The sequence below is a fragment of the Ailuropoda melanoleuca genome, chromosome 6, assembly GCF_002007445.2.
Source record: "Ailuropoda melanoleuca isolate Jingjing chromosome 6, ASM200744v2, whole genome shotgun sequence".
Classification (NCBI taxonomy): domain Eukaryota; kingdom Metazoa; phylum Chordata; class Mammalia; order Carnivora; family Ursidae; genus Ailuropoda; species Ailuropoda melanoleuca.
Window position 1 is genome coordinate 72,866,478 of NC_048223.1, and position 16,957 is coordinate 72,883,434.

General features: G+C 37.3%; 1 protein-coding gene and 1 non-coding gene across 8 annotated transcripts in view; both read left to right on the forward strand.

Moving 5' to 3' along the window:
* The window catches only part of TET1 (tet methylcytosine dioxygenase 1), a 131,810-nt gene extending 116,308 nt beyond the window's left edge, over positions 1-15,502 (forward strand). For 6 of the 7 annotated variants that reach the window (XM_034662603.1, XM_034662602.1, XM_034662601.1 and 3 more), the window contains one exon: positions 5,807-15,502. In XM_034662603.1, coding sequence (XP_034518494.1) covers positions 5,807-6,819 — 1,013 coding nt within the window. In that variant the 3' untranslated portion in view covers positions 6,820-15,502. The remainder of the gene's footprint in view (positions 1-5,806) is intronic. The other variant, XM_034662604.1, reaches the window with a different exon arrangement.
* Positions 4,530-4,636, forward strand: LOC117802885. Its single transcript, XR_004626396.1, has one exon. It is a non-coding gene; the product is annotated as a U6 spliceosomal RNA (small nuclear RNA).
* Positions 15,503-16,957: the final 1,455 nt, after the last annotated feature.

A 16,957-nucleotide genomic window follows, 5' to 3' on the forward strand; every position in this document is an offset into this window, starting at 1 on the left:
AGATCAGATATCAATTCAGTTAAACAATCCTTCTTAACTCTCCTTTGTTTTTAATACCGGTTGGTTTAGAAAATAAGACACTGACTGCATTCACGTACACAATTTCTCCGTACTTGCCAAAACTCAAAGTCATCCAGAAAGTGGCCCATCAGTATTTCTTGGTATTTTTTTTTCTATTTATGGTTTTTTGTTTTGTTTTTTTAAACACGTTTTTATTGTTTGTTCCCCATCTGTTTTGAAGCACGACTCCTCCTCCTTGTCATACGTGAAATGCCATCACTTCTTGAAGTCTTCCTCAGTCATGTTTAGCATCAATTTAAGTAAGGCAGTCAACAGGTATTACCGAGCACCCCTTTGTGCGGTTGTGGATGTTGGAAATATAGCGGTGAAAGAGGAGACGGAGTGCTGTGCAAGAATACCATTTGAATATGGTTGTCAGAGAATTATTTGCTGGGAATGAGGCGTTTGAGTCAAGGCCCCAAAGCAGTGAGAATCATGAGTGTTTTTATTTGGAGAAATAGCATTTCAGGCAGAGTAAATGGCAAATGTAAAGGTCAGGAGGCAAGAATTTGCCTGGAATACTTGAGGCAAGCAAGGAGGCCAGTGGGGCTGAAGCAAGTATGAAATGGGGAGAAGAGTAGGAGATGGATCAGAGAGGGAAGAGGGGTGTCTGAGCTTTTCATCCCAGGCTTTGTTGACTGCTGTAAAGACATCGGCTTTTATTGAGTGAGAGGAAGGTTACTGAATATTTGAGAATCGAGAAGGACTTAGTTCACCTGGATGGTTCACTTGGTGGAGAGTGTGACTCTTTACCTCAGGGTTTTAAGTTTGAGCCCTACCTTGGGTGTAGAGATTATATAAGAAATGAAAGCTTAAAAAAAAAAAAAAAGGAATAGAGAAGAACTATAACCTGACTCAAATCTAACATTCTACTTAGTGGATTGAAAGTTAAAAACAGTAGACAGAAAACAGAAAAATAGGCTGATGGTACAGAGGCCATCCTAACAGCTCAGAAGGGAGGTGATGGTGCTTGGCCCAGATTGGCTAATTTGAAGGACGTGAGAAATGTCTGGTCCTGGATTTTTCAAGGTAGAGTCAACAAGATTTCTCATAAATCTGGAATGTGGACAAAAAGAAGTGTCAGTGTTTATCCTGATGTTGGTCTGAAGGAACTGGAAAGATGGGGAAATCACCAAAGGTCATGAGAAATGGGGAGAGAGGAATAGATTTGGAAAGATATAGAGGAAGATCAGAAGCTCACTTTTGGACATGTCAATTTCAAGACACCTGTCAGACAGCTATTACATAAACAGTTGAATAAGGGTATAGTTCCGAGAAGAAATGTAGGCTCAAGGTATGATTTACGAAGTCAGATGTGTAGAGATGGTATTTAAAAGCCTGAGAGTGAATGCAATCACAGAGACACTAAAGGAGCTGGAAGGACAAATCCTAGGAATTTCCAGTGTGTACAGTCTTCAGAGATGAAGAACCAGCAAGAGAGACTTGGAAGGTCTGGTGAGGTAGGAGTGAAACCCCAAGAGCGTATGTAGTGTTTCAAGGAGGGAGTGATCAACCATGTCAGATGCTGCTCTGTGTCAGGCGAGATGAGGATTGATATTTCACCATGAGTTTTGTAGGCGACAAGAGGTCCTACTTGAGCAGACTCAATAGTGAGAATGAATGACGTGGATTCATAGGGAAATGGGAGAGAAATGGGGTAATTCTTGTGGCTGGCGATAAAGGGGATCAGTTGAATGCAGTGGAGTTTACAGGGCTGTGAGGTTTTTTTCTGAAATGGAAAAAATTTTTAAAGGTACAAAGTGAGTGACTTAATTTAATGAATCCCACTTCCCTCTTTTGCTCCCAATTTAAAACATTTAAAAATTGTTTAATTCTTTTTTAAAAATATTTATTTATTTATTTTAAAGCAGCCTCCACACCCAGTGTGGAGCCCAACATGGGGCTTGAACTCATGACCCTGAGATCAAGACCTGAGCTGGAACCAAGAGTGGACACTTAACCGACTGAGCCACCCAGGCTGCCCCTTAAATATTTTTAATACGTAATAATTCTTATTTCATCTATATCCTTATCCAGGCCCTATCCCTTTGAAATTTTTGATAACAAATTGCAGAAATCACATCATACTATCAATTACTTCATCAGTGTGTGTCACTAAAAGATAAGGAATAGTTAGAACCACAATACCCAAAACAAATAAATCAAATAATGCCTTAATACCAGTCAGTGCTCAAATTGCTCCACCTGTCTTATTTTCTTTTTTGACATTTGGTATGTTTAAATCGGTATCCAAACAAGGTCACACATTATGGTTAGTTGATATGTATCCTATACCTTTTTTCATTTAAAGCTGGCTTTTCCTATTTTTCCCTTCTTCTGTGTTTTTTACATATAGCAGAAACCATTATCCTGTAGAGACAAATTCAGCTTCAGTTTTAAAAACCCTTAACTACGGGGGCACCTGGCTGTCTCAGTAGGTAGAACGTAGGACTCTTGATCTCCGGCGAGATGGCGAGTTCAAGCCCCACATTGATGTAGAGCTCACCAAAACAACAACAGACCAGAAAACAAAAATCACTTGTTGTGGCAGGGACACTGTCCCATTTCTACACTCTTGTTTCTTCATATCAGGAAACACAGTGTCTGATGGTATCTCTTTTTCTGATGTTAAGGCTGATCCATAGTACAGGTGTTGTCAACGTGATTCACTGATTATAACATTCCCTATGAGCTTTCCACCTGATGGTTTTAGAAATTACTATCATCTTCTATATTCTTTATTCCATTAGGAGTAACAAAGTCTACCGTTCTATTTCCATTTGTTAGTTGATCTTTTAAAAAGGAGTATTGTCCTTACGAATAACTTGTTAACTCTGAGATGTGGCTCATACCAAGAAATTAGAATAAATGCTTGGCAAGTTAACTTTATTCACCAGTTTTCAGAATACAAGTTAATTCCTAGGCATGTTCCAGTGTGTTCAATTTTTTCTTAATTTAGTATCATTTGATCTTGTGTTATTATTTTATAGGCAGTATTTATATTTCATTACTTATAGTTTATATTTCAGTGCATATTAAATAGGGTTTTTTTTCCCAGTTAAATATGAAAATGCTTTAAAAATCCTCAAATTGAAACCAAACATCCTCAAATTGTCCCAACTTTGCTCAGTAGAAACCCATCATGCTGGCTTCTGAACTTTTTTGTCATGACCCTGACTGTCTTTCATAGCTTCCTTAGCTTCTCTTCCAACGAGATGTTCTAGGCTCATCTTATATAATCCTGCCCCATATATAAATTCAGCCATCTCTCCAGGGAGTCCAAAGAAAAAAATACACCTTGAATTTATACTGATACTCAACGTTAGAATTATAGGGTATTCCTTAACTTTGATTTTTTTATATTTGCAAGGAGAGTTGGCTTATTTGGTTTTTGGAAGATAAAAGAAATGACAGTGCAGACACTTATGTAATGCTAGGAAAGATTCAATAAATAGAAGTGAAGAGGCAAGGCCGAGAGAATTAGCATTCCTTTTTGCTTCTTAGCTCCATCTTACAAATACTTAGTTTAGATTTATTTTAAGATTCTCATGCCTGGTTCCATGCTGCCTGTAAACAGCATTCCTATCATTTTCATCTTTGTGTCATTCCCTAATAGCATCTTACAAGCTGTGTTTTCAGTAGTATATATCCTATTAGTAGCCCTCTGCACCATATTTGGCTTATTACACTTTGTCCTTTTGTAATCTTACCCCTAAGAATGCTTTTATTTTTTGTCTTATTTTTCTTAAGACTCTATTTATTTATTTGAGAGAGATAGCAAGAGAGAGCACAAGCAGCAGGGAGAGGGAGAAGCAGGTTCCCTGCTGAGCAGGGAGCCCAACATGGGGCTCGATCCCAGGACCCTGGGATCACAACCTGAGCCGAAGGCAGACGCTTAAGCCACTGAGCGACCCAGCCACCCCCATAAGAACTGTTTAAAATAGATTTATCCGTTTCAATAAAAGACTCCATACTCTTTTTTTTAATTCTCCCTCCCCTACCCCCAATCCCCCAAGACTCATTACTCTTACAATCTTTTCTCTCCGTGATTTATATTCTGTTGAAAACTTCTATAATAGATGCAACCACAGATTTCTTAAGGTGCCACCCCTTGGGTTCCACATACAAGTTCTCTATAAAAATGAGAACTGGCGGGGCGCCTGGGTGGCTCAGTGGGTTAAGCTTATGACTCTTCATTTCAGCTCAGGTCATGATCTCAGCATTGTGAGATCCAGTCCTGCGTCGGTCTCCACACTGGGACTGGAGCCTACTTAAGATTCTTTTTCCCTTTGCCCCTCTCTCCACCCTCCTTAAAGAAAGAGAGAGAGAGAGAACTGGGTCACCTGGCTGGCTCAGTCAGTGGAGCATGAGACTCTCTATCTCACTGTTGAAAGTTTCAGCCCCTCATTAGGTGTAGAGATTACTTAAAGAAAGAAAAGAAAAGTAAAATAAAAATGAGAATTATCATGGTGCTGGCTTCAGCAGCACATATACGGAAATTGGAACGACACAGAGAATATTAGCATGGCCCCTGCACAAGGATGACCTACAAATTCGTGAAGTGTTCCATGTTTTGTTTTATTTACTTTTTAAGCTTTCCGTGCTTAAAAAAGAGAGAGAAAAGAATTATCCTGTCTTCAGGTAGTATTATGTTATATTAGTTTCAGGTGTACAATATATGTAGTTACTTTGAATTCGATCAGTGTTTGCTCTTATATTGTTAATTATTTTAAAACATGGCCATTTTACATTTTCTATTTCTTATCCTAAAATCTGCTGCTTTTACACTTCAAAAAAAAGTTTTTCAGTACTTCAAAACATGGAGAATGTCCTCAAGAAAAATGTGTCCATTTGATATGAGGTTTGTGTGGTTCTGTCAGAACAGATGACCCATAATGGCCAATGTGATAATAACGATCTGCCTAATTAGTGAGAAAGCGACAAAGCTTAAGTGCACTTGGTCTCGAGGGTCACGAAGGACTTATTTCAACTAAAATTTCTTTTTTTTTTTTTAAGATTTTATTTATTTATTTGACAGAGATAGAGACAGCCAGCGAGAGAGGGAACACAGGCAGGGGGAGTGGGAGAGGAAGAAGCAGGCCTCCAGCAGAGGAGCCTGATGTGGGGCTCGATCCCATAACGCTGGGATCACGCCCCGAGCCGAAGGCAGACGCTTAACCGCTGTGCCACCCAGGCGCCCCTCAACTAAAATTTCTTATGTGACTTCCCTTTGCCTAATAATTGAGTTTGCCAGTCATGATGTTTTCTTGATAACTACTTCTTTATTTTTACTTTTTTGAAACTGAGATCATGCAATACCTAAAATGTATCTAAACATCTCTTTGGGTAGAAATACTTCTCTGTATCATGCTGTTCTCACCTGCATTGTATTCTGATGTATGATTTTAATACTCACTTCATAGCCAATTAGGTCCTTCCTAATCTATTACTGTTTTAAACAATGGACATCCTTCTGGCAAAATCTTTGTGCTTATTTATGTTATTTGCAAAGGGAAGAATCCTTTAAGGGAAATTTTTGGTTGAAAAAGCATACCAAACTACATGCAATCTTTAATGCCTGCTTGTGTGTTTGACTTAAAGTCAGTAGAACAAAACTGGCCAACATTGCCATCATCAATGTGTTCTTACATTATCCTTTGTATTTCTCTTTGAAATACTCCTTAAAGACAACTCCCAAAAGTAGTTTGTACTTATCTTCGCATTTGGTGTCCTTTTCTCCATTTAGGGAATAAAACTGAAGCCTTGCAACTTGAAATAAAAAGTGAAACTGAACCCCATTTTATCTTCAAAGGTTCGGACAACACTAAAACCTACTCACTGACCCCATCCATTCCTCACACATTGAAAGAGGCAAACATATCTCCAGGTTTCTCCTGGCCCCCTAAGACTGCATCAGCCACAACAGCTCCTTTTAAGAATGATGCATCAGGTTCGTACGGGTTTTCAGAAAGAAGCAGCAATCCCCACTGCACGGTGCCTTCTGCGAGACACAGTGGTGCTAATGCAGCGGCGGGGGAATGCACTGGAATTGCACAGCCTGGCGAAGTGGTTTCTCTTCCTACCTTGTCAACTCCCATGACGGATCCCCTGGTTTATTCTGAGCCTCCCACTGGTCCGCCTGAACAGCTACCTTCTAATCATCCGAACCAGCAACCCCCCTTGACCACCTCTCCTCTTGACCCGGCGCCCTCTCTGGTGGAAGAAGATGAGCAGCATTCTGATGCAGACGAGCCTCTCTCCGACGACCCCCTGTCCGACGACCCCCTGTCACCCGCTGAGGAGAAACTGCCCCACATCGATGAGTATTGGTCAGACAGTGAGCACATCTTCTTGGATGCCAACGTTGGCGGGGTGGCCATTGCGCCTGCTCACGGCTCCGTGTTGATCGAGTGTGCCCGGCGAGAGCTGCACGCCACCACTCCTGTCCAACACCCAAACCGGAATCACCCCACGCGCCTCTCGCTCGTTTTCTACCAGCACAAAAACCTGAATAAGCCCCAACATGGTTTTGAACTAAACAAAATTAAGTTCGAGGCTAAAGAAGCGAAGAATAAGAAAATTAAGGCCATAGAGCAGAAAGACCAGGCAGCTAATGAGGGTCCCGAACTGTCCCCCGAATTTAATGAATTGAACCAAATTCCTTCTCATAAAGCGTTAACATTAACCCATGACAATATTGTCACCGTGTCCCCTTATGCTCTCACACATGTTGCAGGACCCTATAACCATTGGGTCTGAGGCTTTTCTCCCCTTCTCAATGCCTTTGCTAGTGCAGTGTATTTTTTCAAGGTGCTGTTAAAAGAAAGTCATGTTGTCGTTTACTTATCTTCATCTCACCCATTTGAAGGCTGAGGTAAAAAAAAAAAAACAAACAAAAATGGGGTGGGTATTTCTTAACTGTGACTATATTTTGACAATTGGTAGAAGGTGCACATTTTAAGCAAAAATAAAAGTTTTATAGTTTTAAATACATAAAGAAATGTTTTGGTTAGGTGTTAACCTTGATAGAATCACTCAGTTTGGTGCTTTAAATTAAGTCTGTTTACTATGAAACAAGAGTCATTTTTAGAGGATTTTAACAGGTTCATGTGCTATGATGTAAAATCAAGACACAGTGTTAACTCTACACAGCTCCTGGTGCTTACCCACATCAACAGTTAAAAATAAGCTGCATTATTATTTCATGGTGCCATCGTTCCAACATCTTCCAATCATTGCTAGAAAATCGGCATATTCCTTTGAAATAAACCAATGAAATGTTTTCTCTCTCAAAATATCTCTCCTGTATAAAATAATTCATTATTGTTAATAATGGTTGGAGGCTGTTCATAAATTGTAAATATATATTTTAAAAGCACTTTCTATTTTTAAAAGTAACTTGAAATAGTATAGTATAAGAATCTTATTGTCTATTGTTTGTGCATATTTGCATACAAGAGAAATCATTTATTCTTGCTGTGTAGAGTTCCATCTTGTTAACTGCAATATGTATTCTAATCATGTATATGGTTTGTTTTTTTAATGTGTTCTTTCTCATGCAAATATTAGCTACTTATATAAAATAGTTAGAACATGCAAAAATTGTTAATTTTCTCTAAAATCGGAATTAGGAAGCGTATCACCAATATTAATTAACATTTTATTTGGAACTAAGTAAGAGTGGTCTCTTCTGATTTATCAAGCAACAGTGGCCCCAGTTTTACTTTCACCCCAGCGTTCTCAATATAATCATGAAAGGTTTTTCCAAAAGGAGATGGGACATTGTAGTATTCAGAAGAGTCAAATGCTTCTAAAGTTTCAAGGCGATAAAATATAAAAATTAAGTAGCAAGAACCCCACCCATCCAGATTGCCTTATTTGTTCTCAGAGTCACTCTGGTACAGAATAAGAATAAAATTCCCATAGAAATCTTTTGAAAACAAATCCCCTGTTGTTGTCACACATCCACACATCCCAAACAGTAGGAGTGGTATTCTAAGTAAGATATTGCCCGTTAAGAGCTAATCCCAAGTAGTTTACCTAAGCATATTAGTTTTAGGGAAATAAAAACTAATCTTCTCTAGTAATTGCCTATGTTCTAGGTAACAGGAAAATAGGCATTCCAGTTATGTTAGCCCTCCCATATTTTTTCCCATTACTTATTGGCTCATTTTATAGCAAAACAAAAGGCATTGCCCAAACAAAATGTTTAGAGCAAGAAATTTCGATGAAATACTTGATTCTATTAAAATGCAGAGGTGCTATAACATTCAAAGTGTCAGATACCTTGGGAGTGTGGAAAACCTAAATAATGGTGCTTCTCCCTTGGAAATGCCATAGGAAGCCCACAACTGCTAACACTCAACAATTTTGGTGCAAAAGCAAACAGTTCCAGCAAGCTCTAAAGAAAAACTCATAACTTATATTAAAATAATATATGGTGCAAAGTATCAGTTTCAAGCTTTTGACTAATCCAAGTAAAGGAATATGAAGGGATTGTATATAACAAATATCCATTGGTAGACCATCATCTTGTACAAGTAGATTTCTGCTTCTTGAATATGTAAAATAGGGTGATTCATTGACTTGTTTTAGTATTTTGTGTGCCTTAGATTTCCGTTTTAAAACATGTATATTTTTGTGAGCCTAAGGTTTCTTATACATATAAGTATATAAATAAGTGATTGTTTATTATTTCAGCTGCTTTGATAAGATATTTACTAGTATTAGACTATCAGGAATACACCCTTGTGATATTTCGTTTTAGATATTAGGCCTTAGCTCCCACTAGAAATTATCTCCTCACCAGATTTAATGAATCAAGTTTTAAAACCCTTTATCCAACCACCCATCTTCCTTCCATTCAACACTTACTGAATGTCTGCAGAATTTAAATACTAGCTTTTGTTTTTCTTTGAACTGCCACCCACAACACGGTAAACGTGAAGCATTGAAATCCTTAAAGATGCTTTTACCCGTGTTTTTTCAAAGAAACAGCAAATTTCCTTCAAAAGAATCCACGGTAGGGGTGCCTGGCTGGCTCAGTTGGTAGAGCATGCGACTCTTAATCTCAGGGTCGTGAGTTTGAGCCCCACATTGGGTATGGAATCTACTTAAAATTGAGAAAACAAAAAGAACAAAAGAATCCATTGTAATCTATCTGGAGCAGTTCAGATCAGTGTCACCAACTTTGAGTACGTTTCTTAACAACTAAACTTAAAGCACCAGCGTTACTTAGGGGAATATTGGGATTTGTGAGGTTAGTTGCAGTTGCCCAAAGCAAGTACATGGAAATATCCCTTCTTGACTAAAATGTTTCCATTCTGTTGTTACGATTAACACCATCAATGTCTTGCCTCAACTGATAGCCCCATCGTGGGAACCACCTGTGATTCCTACTTTGTCGGACTCTACTTGATAAGTTTAAATTAACAGTTTACCATCCCATTGTCTGCCCTGCGATTTTCTTTTTCTTTTTAAAAGCTCATGCTTATTCAGTGTTCTCCAGCATTGCGATTGTATGCTAGTAACACTGCTTTCAGAATGCTCTGATGAAGCAAGGAAATAAATTTGTTTGAAATGACATTTTCACTCAGCAAACTGGTCATCTAACATTATTTCTGCACTTTCTATTATGGTTTATACTGTAATGATCACCTTTTGCTTTCCCTGTCTTGTAACACTCAAAATGAGTTTTTCAATATTCGGCCTTTGTTTGTGGTATGATAATTGAATTAGTTAATACATGACCCGCGAGTTAACCCAGCCTGTCCATAATGTGTTACAGATTACAAACTTACTAACTACAATGAGCTGCCTGTTTTAGAATCCTACAAAATATTATGCTGCCCTTCAAAATCCCGTATCTAACGGCTCTCAGGCCGTGGTTGAAAAAAAATTTCTTCTGCTTATCAGCCTCACCTACATCTTTCCAGTTTGTCCACAACGTACCAAATACATCATGTCATAGACCTAATTGAAATATATTACTGGAAAGTGAGGCTAGCTGAAAATGTATAGCTGTAGGTAAATTTTTGCAACACATCAGCAAAATGTTTACAGCTTAACCTTCCAACATCTTTGTTATGCAATCTGCATGTGGATGAAATCATTTAATTTGTTAAATATAGAATTTCAACTAGATGAGATCCATAAGCAATTTACTTACTTAAGACATAACCCCAGTAATACTTAATTGAATGCATACCCTTGTGTAAATGAGATGACAATTCATACGAAGTAACCTACTTTCTAATGTTATTACTTTAATGGACTCAACTGATCGTCATTTATTCCACAATAGCATGTATGAAAATAACCCTAAACTACTTAAGTTTACTCTTTAAAACAAATTCTATGGAGATTTCTTATCTGGGACAAAGTTTTGACATTGCATGACAACTTCCACCAGTAGTGGGCACAGGATTTCCTTCGACAGTGCCGAGTAAATCAGTAGCTGTCATATGACTTTTAATAATATATAGCTACCTTCTATTTCACAACTTCTTGATGCATGGAAATTTCTTTTTTGTCTAGAGTTAGTACAACTGTGAGTTTTGATCTTCTGTAAAAGGTTATGACGAGAATTGTGAAATAATATGGTAGTGGCCTCTCACAGTTCCAGAAGACACCTTAGAAGTCACAGTTCAGTCACTGGGGCCCAGAGAGCAGATGTTAATGTCAGTGTGTACTTAATGTTTATAATTAGAGTTGAAACAATCAAATGAAGGCCACTTTGTGCTTAGGAGGACTCCAGGAAACAAACTTGATTTGCTCACCCAGAGAGTATCTTATCACTGGGAAATAACCTTATTGTGGTACAAGTAAAGATTAAAATGTTTTTTTATTTTTTGTTGGTTTTTTTTTTTTCCTGAGAGATTCGGGAAAACAAGTTAAGTGAAATTGGATCAGGATTCCCCTGCCTGCAGAGTTTTGTGGGCCTTGTGTGGGAAATCTAGCTGACTCTTACCTATGAAGCTGTCCTGTTAACTCATCCAACAAAATGTGGCAATAGTCTTTTATTTATAATTTCAATAAAGAAGTATCAAGTGCTTATATAGTACAGGCTTTTATTTCCCTCAGAACAAGTATTAGGTATATACAAGGAGTTAGAATTGAGTGGTTGAAAGAATTGGGGGAAAATACATCAATTGTATATACTACCTAGCCATTGTTGTACAGTCTACTCACACCTCTTGCCAAGTTGGCCTCACAATAAGTCCTAGCATAGTTCATTTTGATGTGATTGTCTACGTGTATTAGAATACTGTTGTATTGTGCACAGCTCCGCAACTTGCCCATAAGTGTATTGAACTTATAACTTCCAACATCAACACTAAGGCACAGTCAACCAGGTGATAGAATAAGTCTAGATTTACCCAAATCAAATTGTGGTCCACATTGTGCTTTCTTCTGATAGATTTAGAAAATGAGGCCATTCATGGCTCTGGATTGCAAGTCAAAGAATCAGCATGTCAGAAGCTAAATTTGTTATTTTTCTTAGAATGTGTTGAGATTTATTGGCTTTTTTCCCTCATTTATAAAGTAGAGTCTAAGTTACTCTGTTAATTTTGGATATGGTAAAACTGGCTTTTATACAAGAAGACATCACTCTTTGTCCACATTGAACTCTAGGAACTTGAATTTTCTGCATTCCAGTGTATCTGGATGACTGTTTCAATCCCTGTTACTTCTGGGCATCCAGTCAGATATCATTGTTTACTTTGAAAGGCATAAATTTTATTCCTTCAAGTAATGCAAAGGTGTTCCTTATGTGGCCAGTCCTAAACTTCACTTCTCCTTTAAGGGCCCCACAATGTGTTTCTGCATTGGTAATATGCAGTATTTAATATTTCTGGCTTTAAATGTCCAACATTAATCTCTGCATTGTTGGCTATACTTTTCCCATCCCTACTGTGATATCCATGATCCTGCCTGGGTCATGGGTTTTTCTTGTTTCTTCATGTTCCCTATAATTAAAGTAAAACTTAGTCTAAGGTAGGAATGTCAGTATCAGATGCCAAACATATTACTGATTTAACTGATTTATGTTTGAGTGCAACTTGGGAAACCCTTGTTTAACAATATAAACCTAGTTTTCCTAAAAATAGAAATTTTGTCCCTAGCAGCTGTTATGAAAGGCATTTTCTCTTGTTCATCAGAAAAAAATCTTGCAGCTGTCAGAAACATGTTCACTTTTGGAGAAACAGTACTGAAAAGTAATTTTCGTTTGTTCTTCATTTGGCTAGATATAAACTTACCAGCTTTGACCAGAATTTCTGGTTGTTATTATTTTTCCTTTTTCATTTTACTGAGGCTATGATGTCATTAAGTGTACTTCTCATTCTTTTTACCATTTTGATCCTTTTCTCTGATTTTCTTTAAATTAAAACTTTATTGCTTCCCCTCTCTGTTCTCCCTCCATTCCCATGACCCCTACACAAATACACATGATTCGTGTTAAGAATAGCAGTGATTTTGGTCAAGTTGTCTTTTCCTGTTTTCTAAAATCATGATTCACAAATCCTTTGTGGAATAATACCAAAAAGGATCATGATCTTTTATTAGGTCATTTTCTGTTAGAGGCAAATTCAGTTTTTAGGAAGAGAGAGTGGTCACAAGCCCCTAGGTTAGAATCCACTTCTCTTTAACAATCCCAACAATGTTTGTTTTGTTTTGTTTGTGTTTTAATTCCCAACAATGTCTGACTCTCAACGTGTTTATTATTGTTTGAGTGTTTTGCAAAAATTTATATCAGAAGTTAAATATTCTAGCACTATCTCTCTATAGCTTTGCTATTTCTGTGTGACGCATCATACTAATAAGTTGTCTGACCAGTGGCTTTGAATTAATAACGGGTCTGATTTATACAGTAGACAATACTTTTTTTTTCACATGCTTTTTTCTCCCAGCTCAGTTTTGTGCATAGTATTTACTTTCCAATGTAAATTTACCCCTTTGGAATTTGGCTTTTGGCAATAATAGGAACTATTCTATAATCTGGATGAGAAAGGTTAAAAAATGAACTAAAAGTGATTGAGGAATTCTTAAAGATGGATCAATCAGTTATCAGGAGTTGTGAGTATAATAGGGGGAAGTTCAGGGGCAGGAAGGAGGGAGAATTGTGTTCCTCTCAGCCATGTGCAGGTTTGTTCCACCAGCTCAACACCAAAACGTACTTTAATAGCTCTTCTCCCTGCCCCATAACAGTTTTATCTGAAAAATAGCAACTCAAAATGAGGAACCATTGTGAATGCAAATATGGTAGTAAGAAAAATTATAATCCCTATACTTTATAATATTTTAGGTTATCAAACTGCTTTACTTATGTGTTCCCTTTTTCTCCACAACACTGAGGGTTGGACAGATGTCCAAATGTTCCCATCTTACCGGTGATGGGAACTTGCATATTGGCAAGAATAGCAAATGCCTTGGTCCGACTCAGAGAGCAAGTCAGCCCATCTGAGACCAAATCATTTCATACCCGCAGACTGCTGAGTGCATTTCTGCACCATAAACTATGACTTAGAGAGTGTTACTGAGTAGAAATTTTGTCAGACCTAATCTGAGAATAATGTAAAACCTACTTATCATATGCAAAACATGCTTCTGAAGTATTTTGTTTCCAATATTTATTTAGCCAGTGATTTTTTTTATGCATACTTTGGAAGGTCTCCCCAAATTCCCAAGACTTCTGCATTTTAGGATTTAGATTAATGAAGCTTTAGTTTTTCCCTGTAAATAAACTTTTTAATAAAGAATGTCCCTGTGCTACTAAAACAAAGGGAAACCTCAATAATATTTGTCTTAAAAACATTATTTTTAAAAAGACTGAGATCAGCAACTCATTATCGAAGTTTAATGTATTTGTTATATTGAAATGCAGGTTTCTAGAAGGGAAGGTGCTAGGTAAACAGACTTTTAGTTCCCAGGTACTCATAGTAAAAATGTAAAATTGTTGGCATCTCTTAAGAGATCGTACTGTCTCCCACTTATTTAAATTTGTTTTGTTTTGTTTTTTGTTCTACTTTGTTTAAACATACCTTTGCGCATAGAGTTAAGAAAAATAATGAGATGTATTTGTAAAGTTTCTGGTAAGCTCTTTATAAATTTAAAGAGGTGGGGTATTTTGGCTATTCCATCAGTACATCATGGGTTACTAACGAAAAACCCAAACTTCCCGAAATAGTCAAATAAATTCCACTTTCGGTGATTTGGTTCAGTAACTGCTAATCCTCGCTAATGCCTGTTGGTAGAATTAGAAAATGGCTGACAACGTAGGACTTTACAAAAACAGCTCTTCAAAAACAAAAAACAAAGAAGACTAAATATTTTTTATTAATAGGTATGGTCATTTTTTTTAAACTTCTATAACAGATAACATTGTGATAGGTGCTTTAAGAGAAATATTTTTCCAGAAATGGTTTTATAGTAAAAAGGGGGGGGCAGCTTTTGCATCGTGACGTATGGGTAGATAGTCATCTTTGAGTCACTAAGAAATCATAAAGTGTTCCCTGAAGAGAAACTCATAAAACTACTTGGCAGAAAGAAAAGTGTTAATTTCTAGTTTCATCATTTTCTCTTGTGTTATATGGTGTCCTACCAAGTAGGTCCACGTGCATATCAATACTTTGGCTCAAAGGAGAAGATTGAGTGCTTTTCAATAGTGGGAGTAACATTTTCACAGATTCTTCATCATGGGGAAATAGAGTAGTACTGACTTTGAATAGAGAAATACCAATTTCACAAGTTAATATTCCTGTCTCTAGGTGACTTTGTCTCTCCTTAGGGTATATTCACTATTTATTTTGTACCTTTGAACTTTTGCTTTGGGGGATTATTTTTACCTATTGCAGTCCTACTGTATTAAATATCCCATATAATGAAATAAGTTAGTTAGGTAAAGATTTTAAAACTCCACAAAATCTGGTTTGGGTTCTTAATATATGGGAGAACCAGTTTAAAGAAAAAGCACTTCACCATGCAGAAGGGAAAGAGATAATCTTAATTATGATGATTTCCATTCAGGATCAACATGTAGTGCTCTGCATACAAGGGAACACTTACTAGCAGTACTTGAAGACTTGTGAGTTGGAATTGCATGTTACTTGAAAGACCTAATTAAGCTAAATTTTGGTGCACAGCAGTTGTACATGATTTCATGTTTATGTAGCAAAATGCATTGAAATGTACTAGTATTGAAACATACATGTAAAGATAGTTGTGGAAATTGTCTATTATATTTTCCTTGTGTGTCTCATTTATTTAGAGCACAAAGTTTCTTTTTTTTTAAGTGTTCTAACTGAATAAGGCTAAATGAATACTGTAATTGAAATTATATTTTAAATCTTTGTGATGAGTTTTTAAAAAAATTATTGCAAATTGTATCATTCCTGATTACACAGAACTTTGTGGGTGGTTTTAAATAAATTTTATACTTCTATTTTGCACCTGCTAGTCTAGTTTTTATTTCCTCTTCAAAATAATATTTTAAAACTTTAATATCTAGTAAGAATCACATATTTTTAACTATAAAGGACTGTAAGATTTAATATTTGGAGATGTCCAGTTGTGTGGATTATGTTCAACATAAAATCAAGTTGGCTATATTTATGGAATCCTTATATTTTGGGTGGGGGGTTAAATAGGCTCCATGCCCAATGCGGGGCTTGAATTTATGACCCTGAGATTGACAGTCGCATGCTCTACTGACTGAGCCAGCCAGGTGCCCCTATAGAATCCTTATTATGTGCCAAACTCTTGCATTTTAGATAAATTATTCAACATCCACAGTGATGCTATTCAGTAAGGACTCTTATCGAGCCCATTTACAGATTAATTCTGAAGCTTAAAGTGGCTAAGATCATACCCCTAGTAACTGGCAGAGCTTCCAATCAACTTGGATATAAACTGACTCATGCCCTCTCTTGGGTTTTTCATTATTTTAATAAACTTAATCCTGAACACAGTACGCTAACAGTATTTTAAAGTTGACATCCTAATGTATTTACTAAAACCTGGAGTGAAAAAAAGTTAACAGGCTTTTAGTGATATTACAGCAAATATCAAAAGTAATAAATTACTTTAAATTTCATCTAATCTAAGGGTGCCTGGCTGTTTCAGTTGGTAGAAAATGTGACTCCTGATCTCAGCGTTGTGAGTTCAAGCCCCATGTTGGGTGTAGAGCCTACTTTTTTTTTTTTTTAAGATTTTATTTTATTTCTTAGAGAGAGAGAGAGCCAGCGAGAGAGGGAACACAGCAGGGGGAGTGGGAGAGGAAGAACAGGCTCCCAGCCGAGAAGCCTGATGTGGGGCTCGATCCCAGAACGCCGGGATCACACCCTGAGCTGAGGGCAGACGCTTAACGACTGAGCCACCCAGGCGCCCCTAGAGCTTGCTTTAAAAATTAATAGATTGATTGATTGATTAATCTAATCAGAAACCCCACTCCCCTGCTGCAGCATCTGGTATTACTCTTCCTTCTAGCAATGGGAACAACTCCCCCCCAGAACAGATCTCCTCCTCAGGTTTAGCTGGGCAGCTAGAGATCACATTTTCTACCTTTTTCCTGGCTGATTAAAAGGGAGATAATGTGAGTTAGGCTGACCGTACAAACATGGGCAACACGCTAGGTGATGCCGGAACAGCAAAATAGAGGGAACTTAGGTCCCTGGATGACCTAGTCCCCTGACCCACCTATTAAATTTGTTTTTACACGAGAGAAAAATATTCTTTTCTATGATTTTGCTCCCTGCTAAACAGCTCAATGAATACCCTAACTAAACATCCACCTTAGAAGACAGCTATCGTGTTGTGTTGTATTTTGTTTTATCTTCAGGCCAAATATACAGTTCCTTCCCTATAGTGACATGGTTTCTAGATTCTTTATCTTAATGCT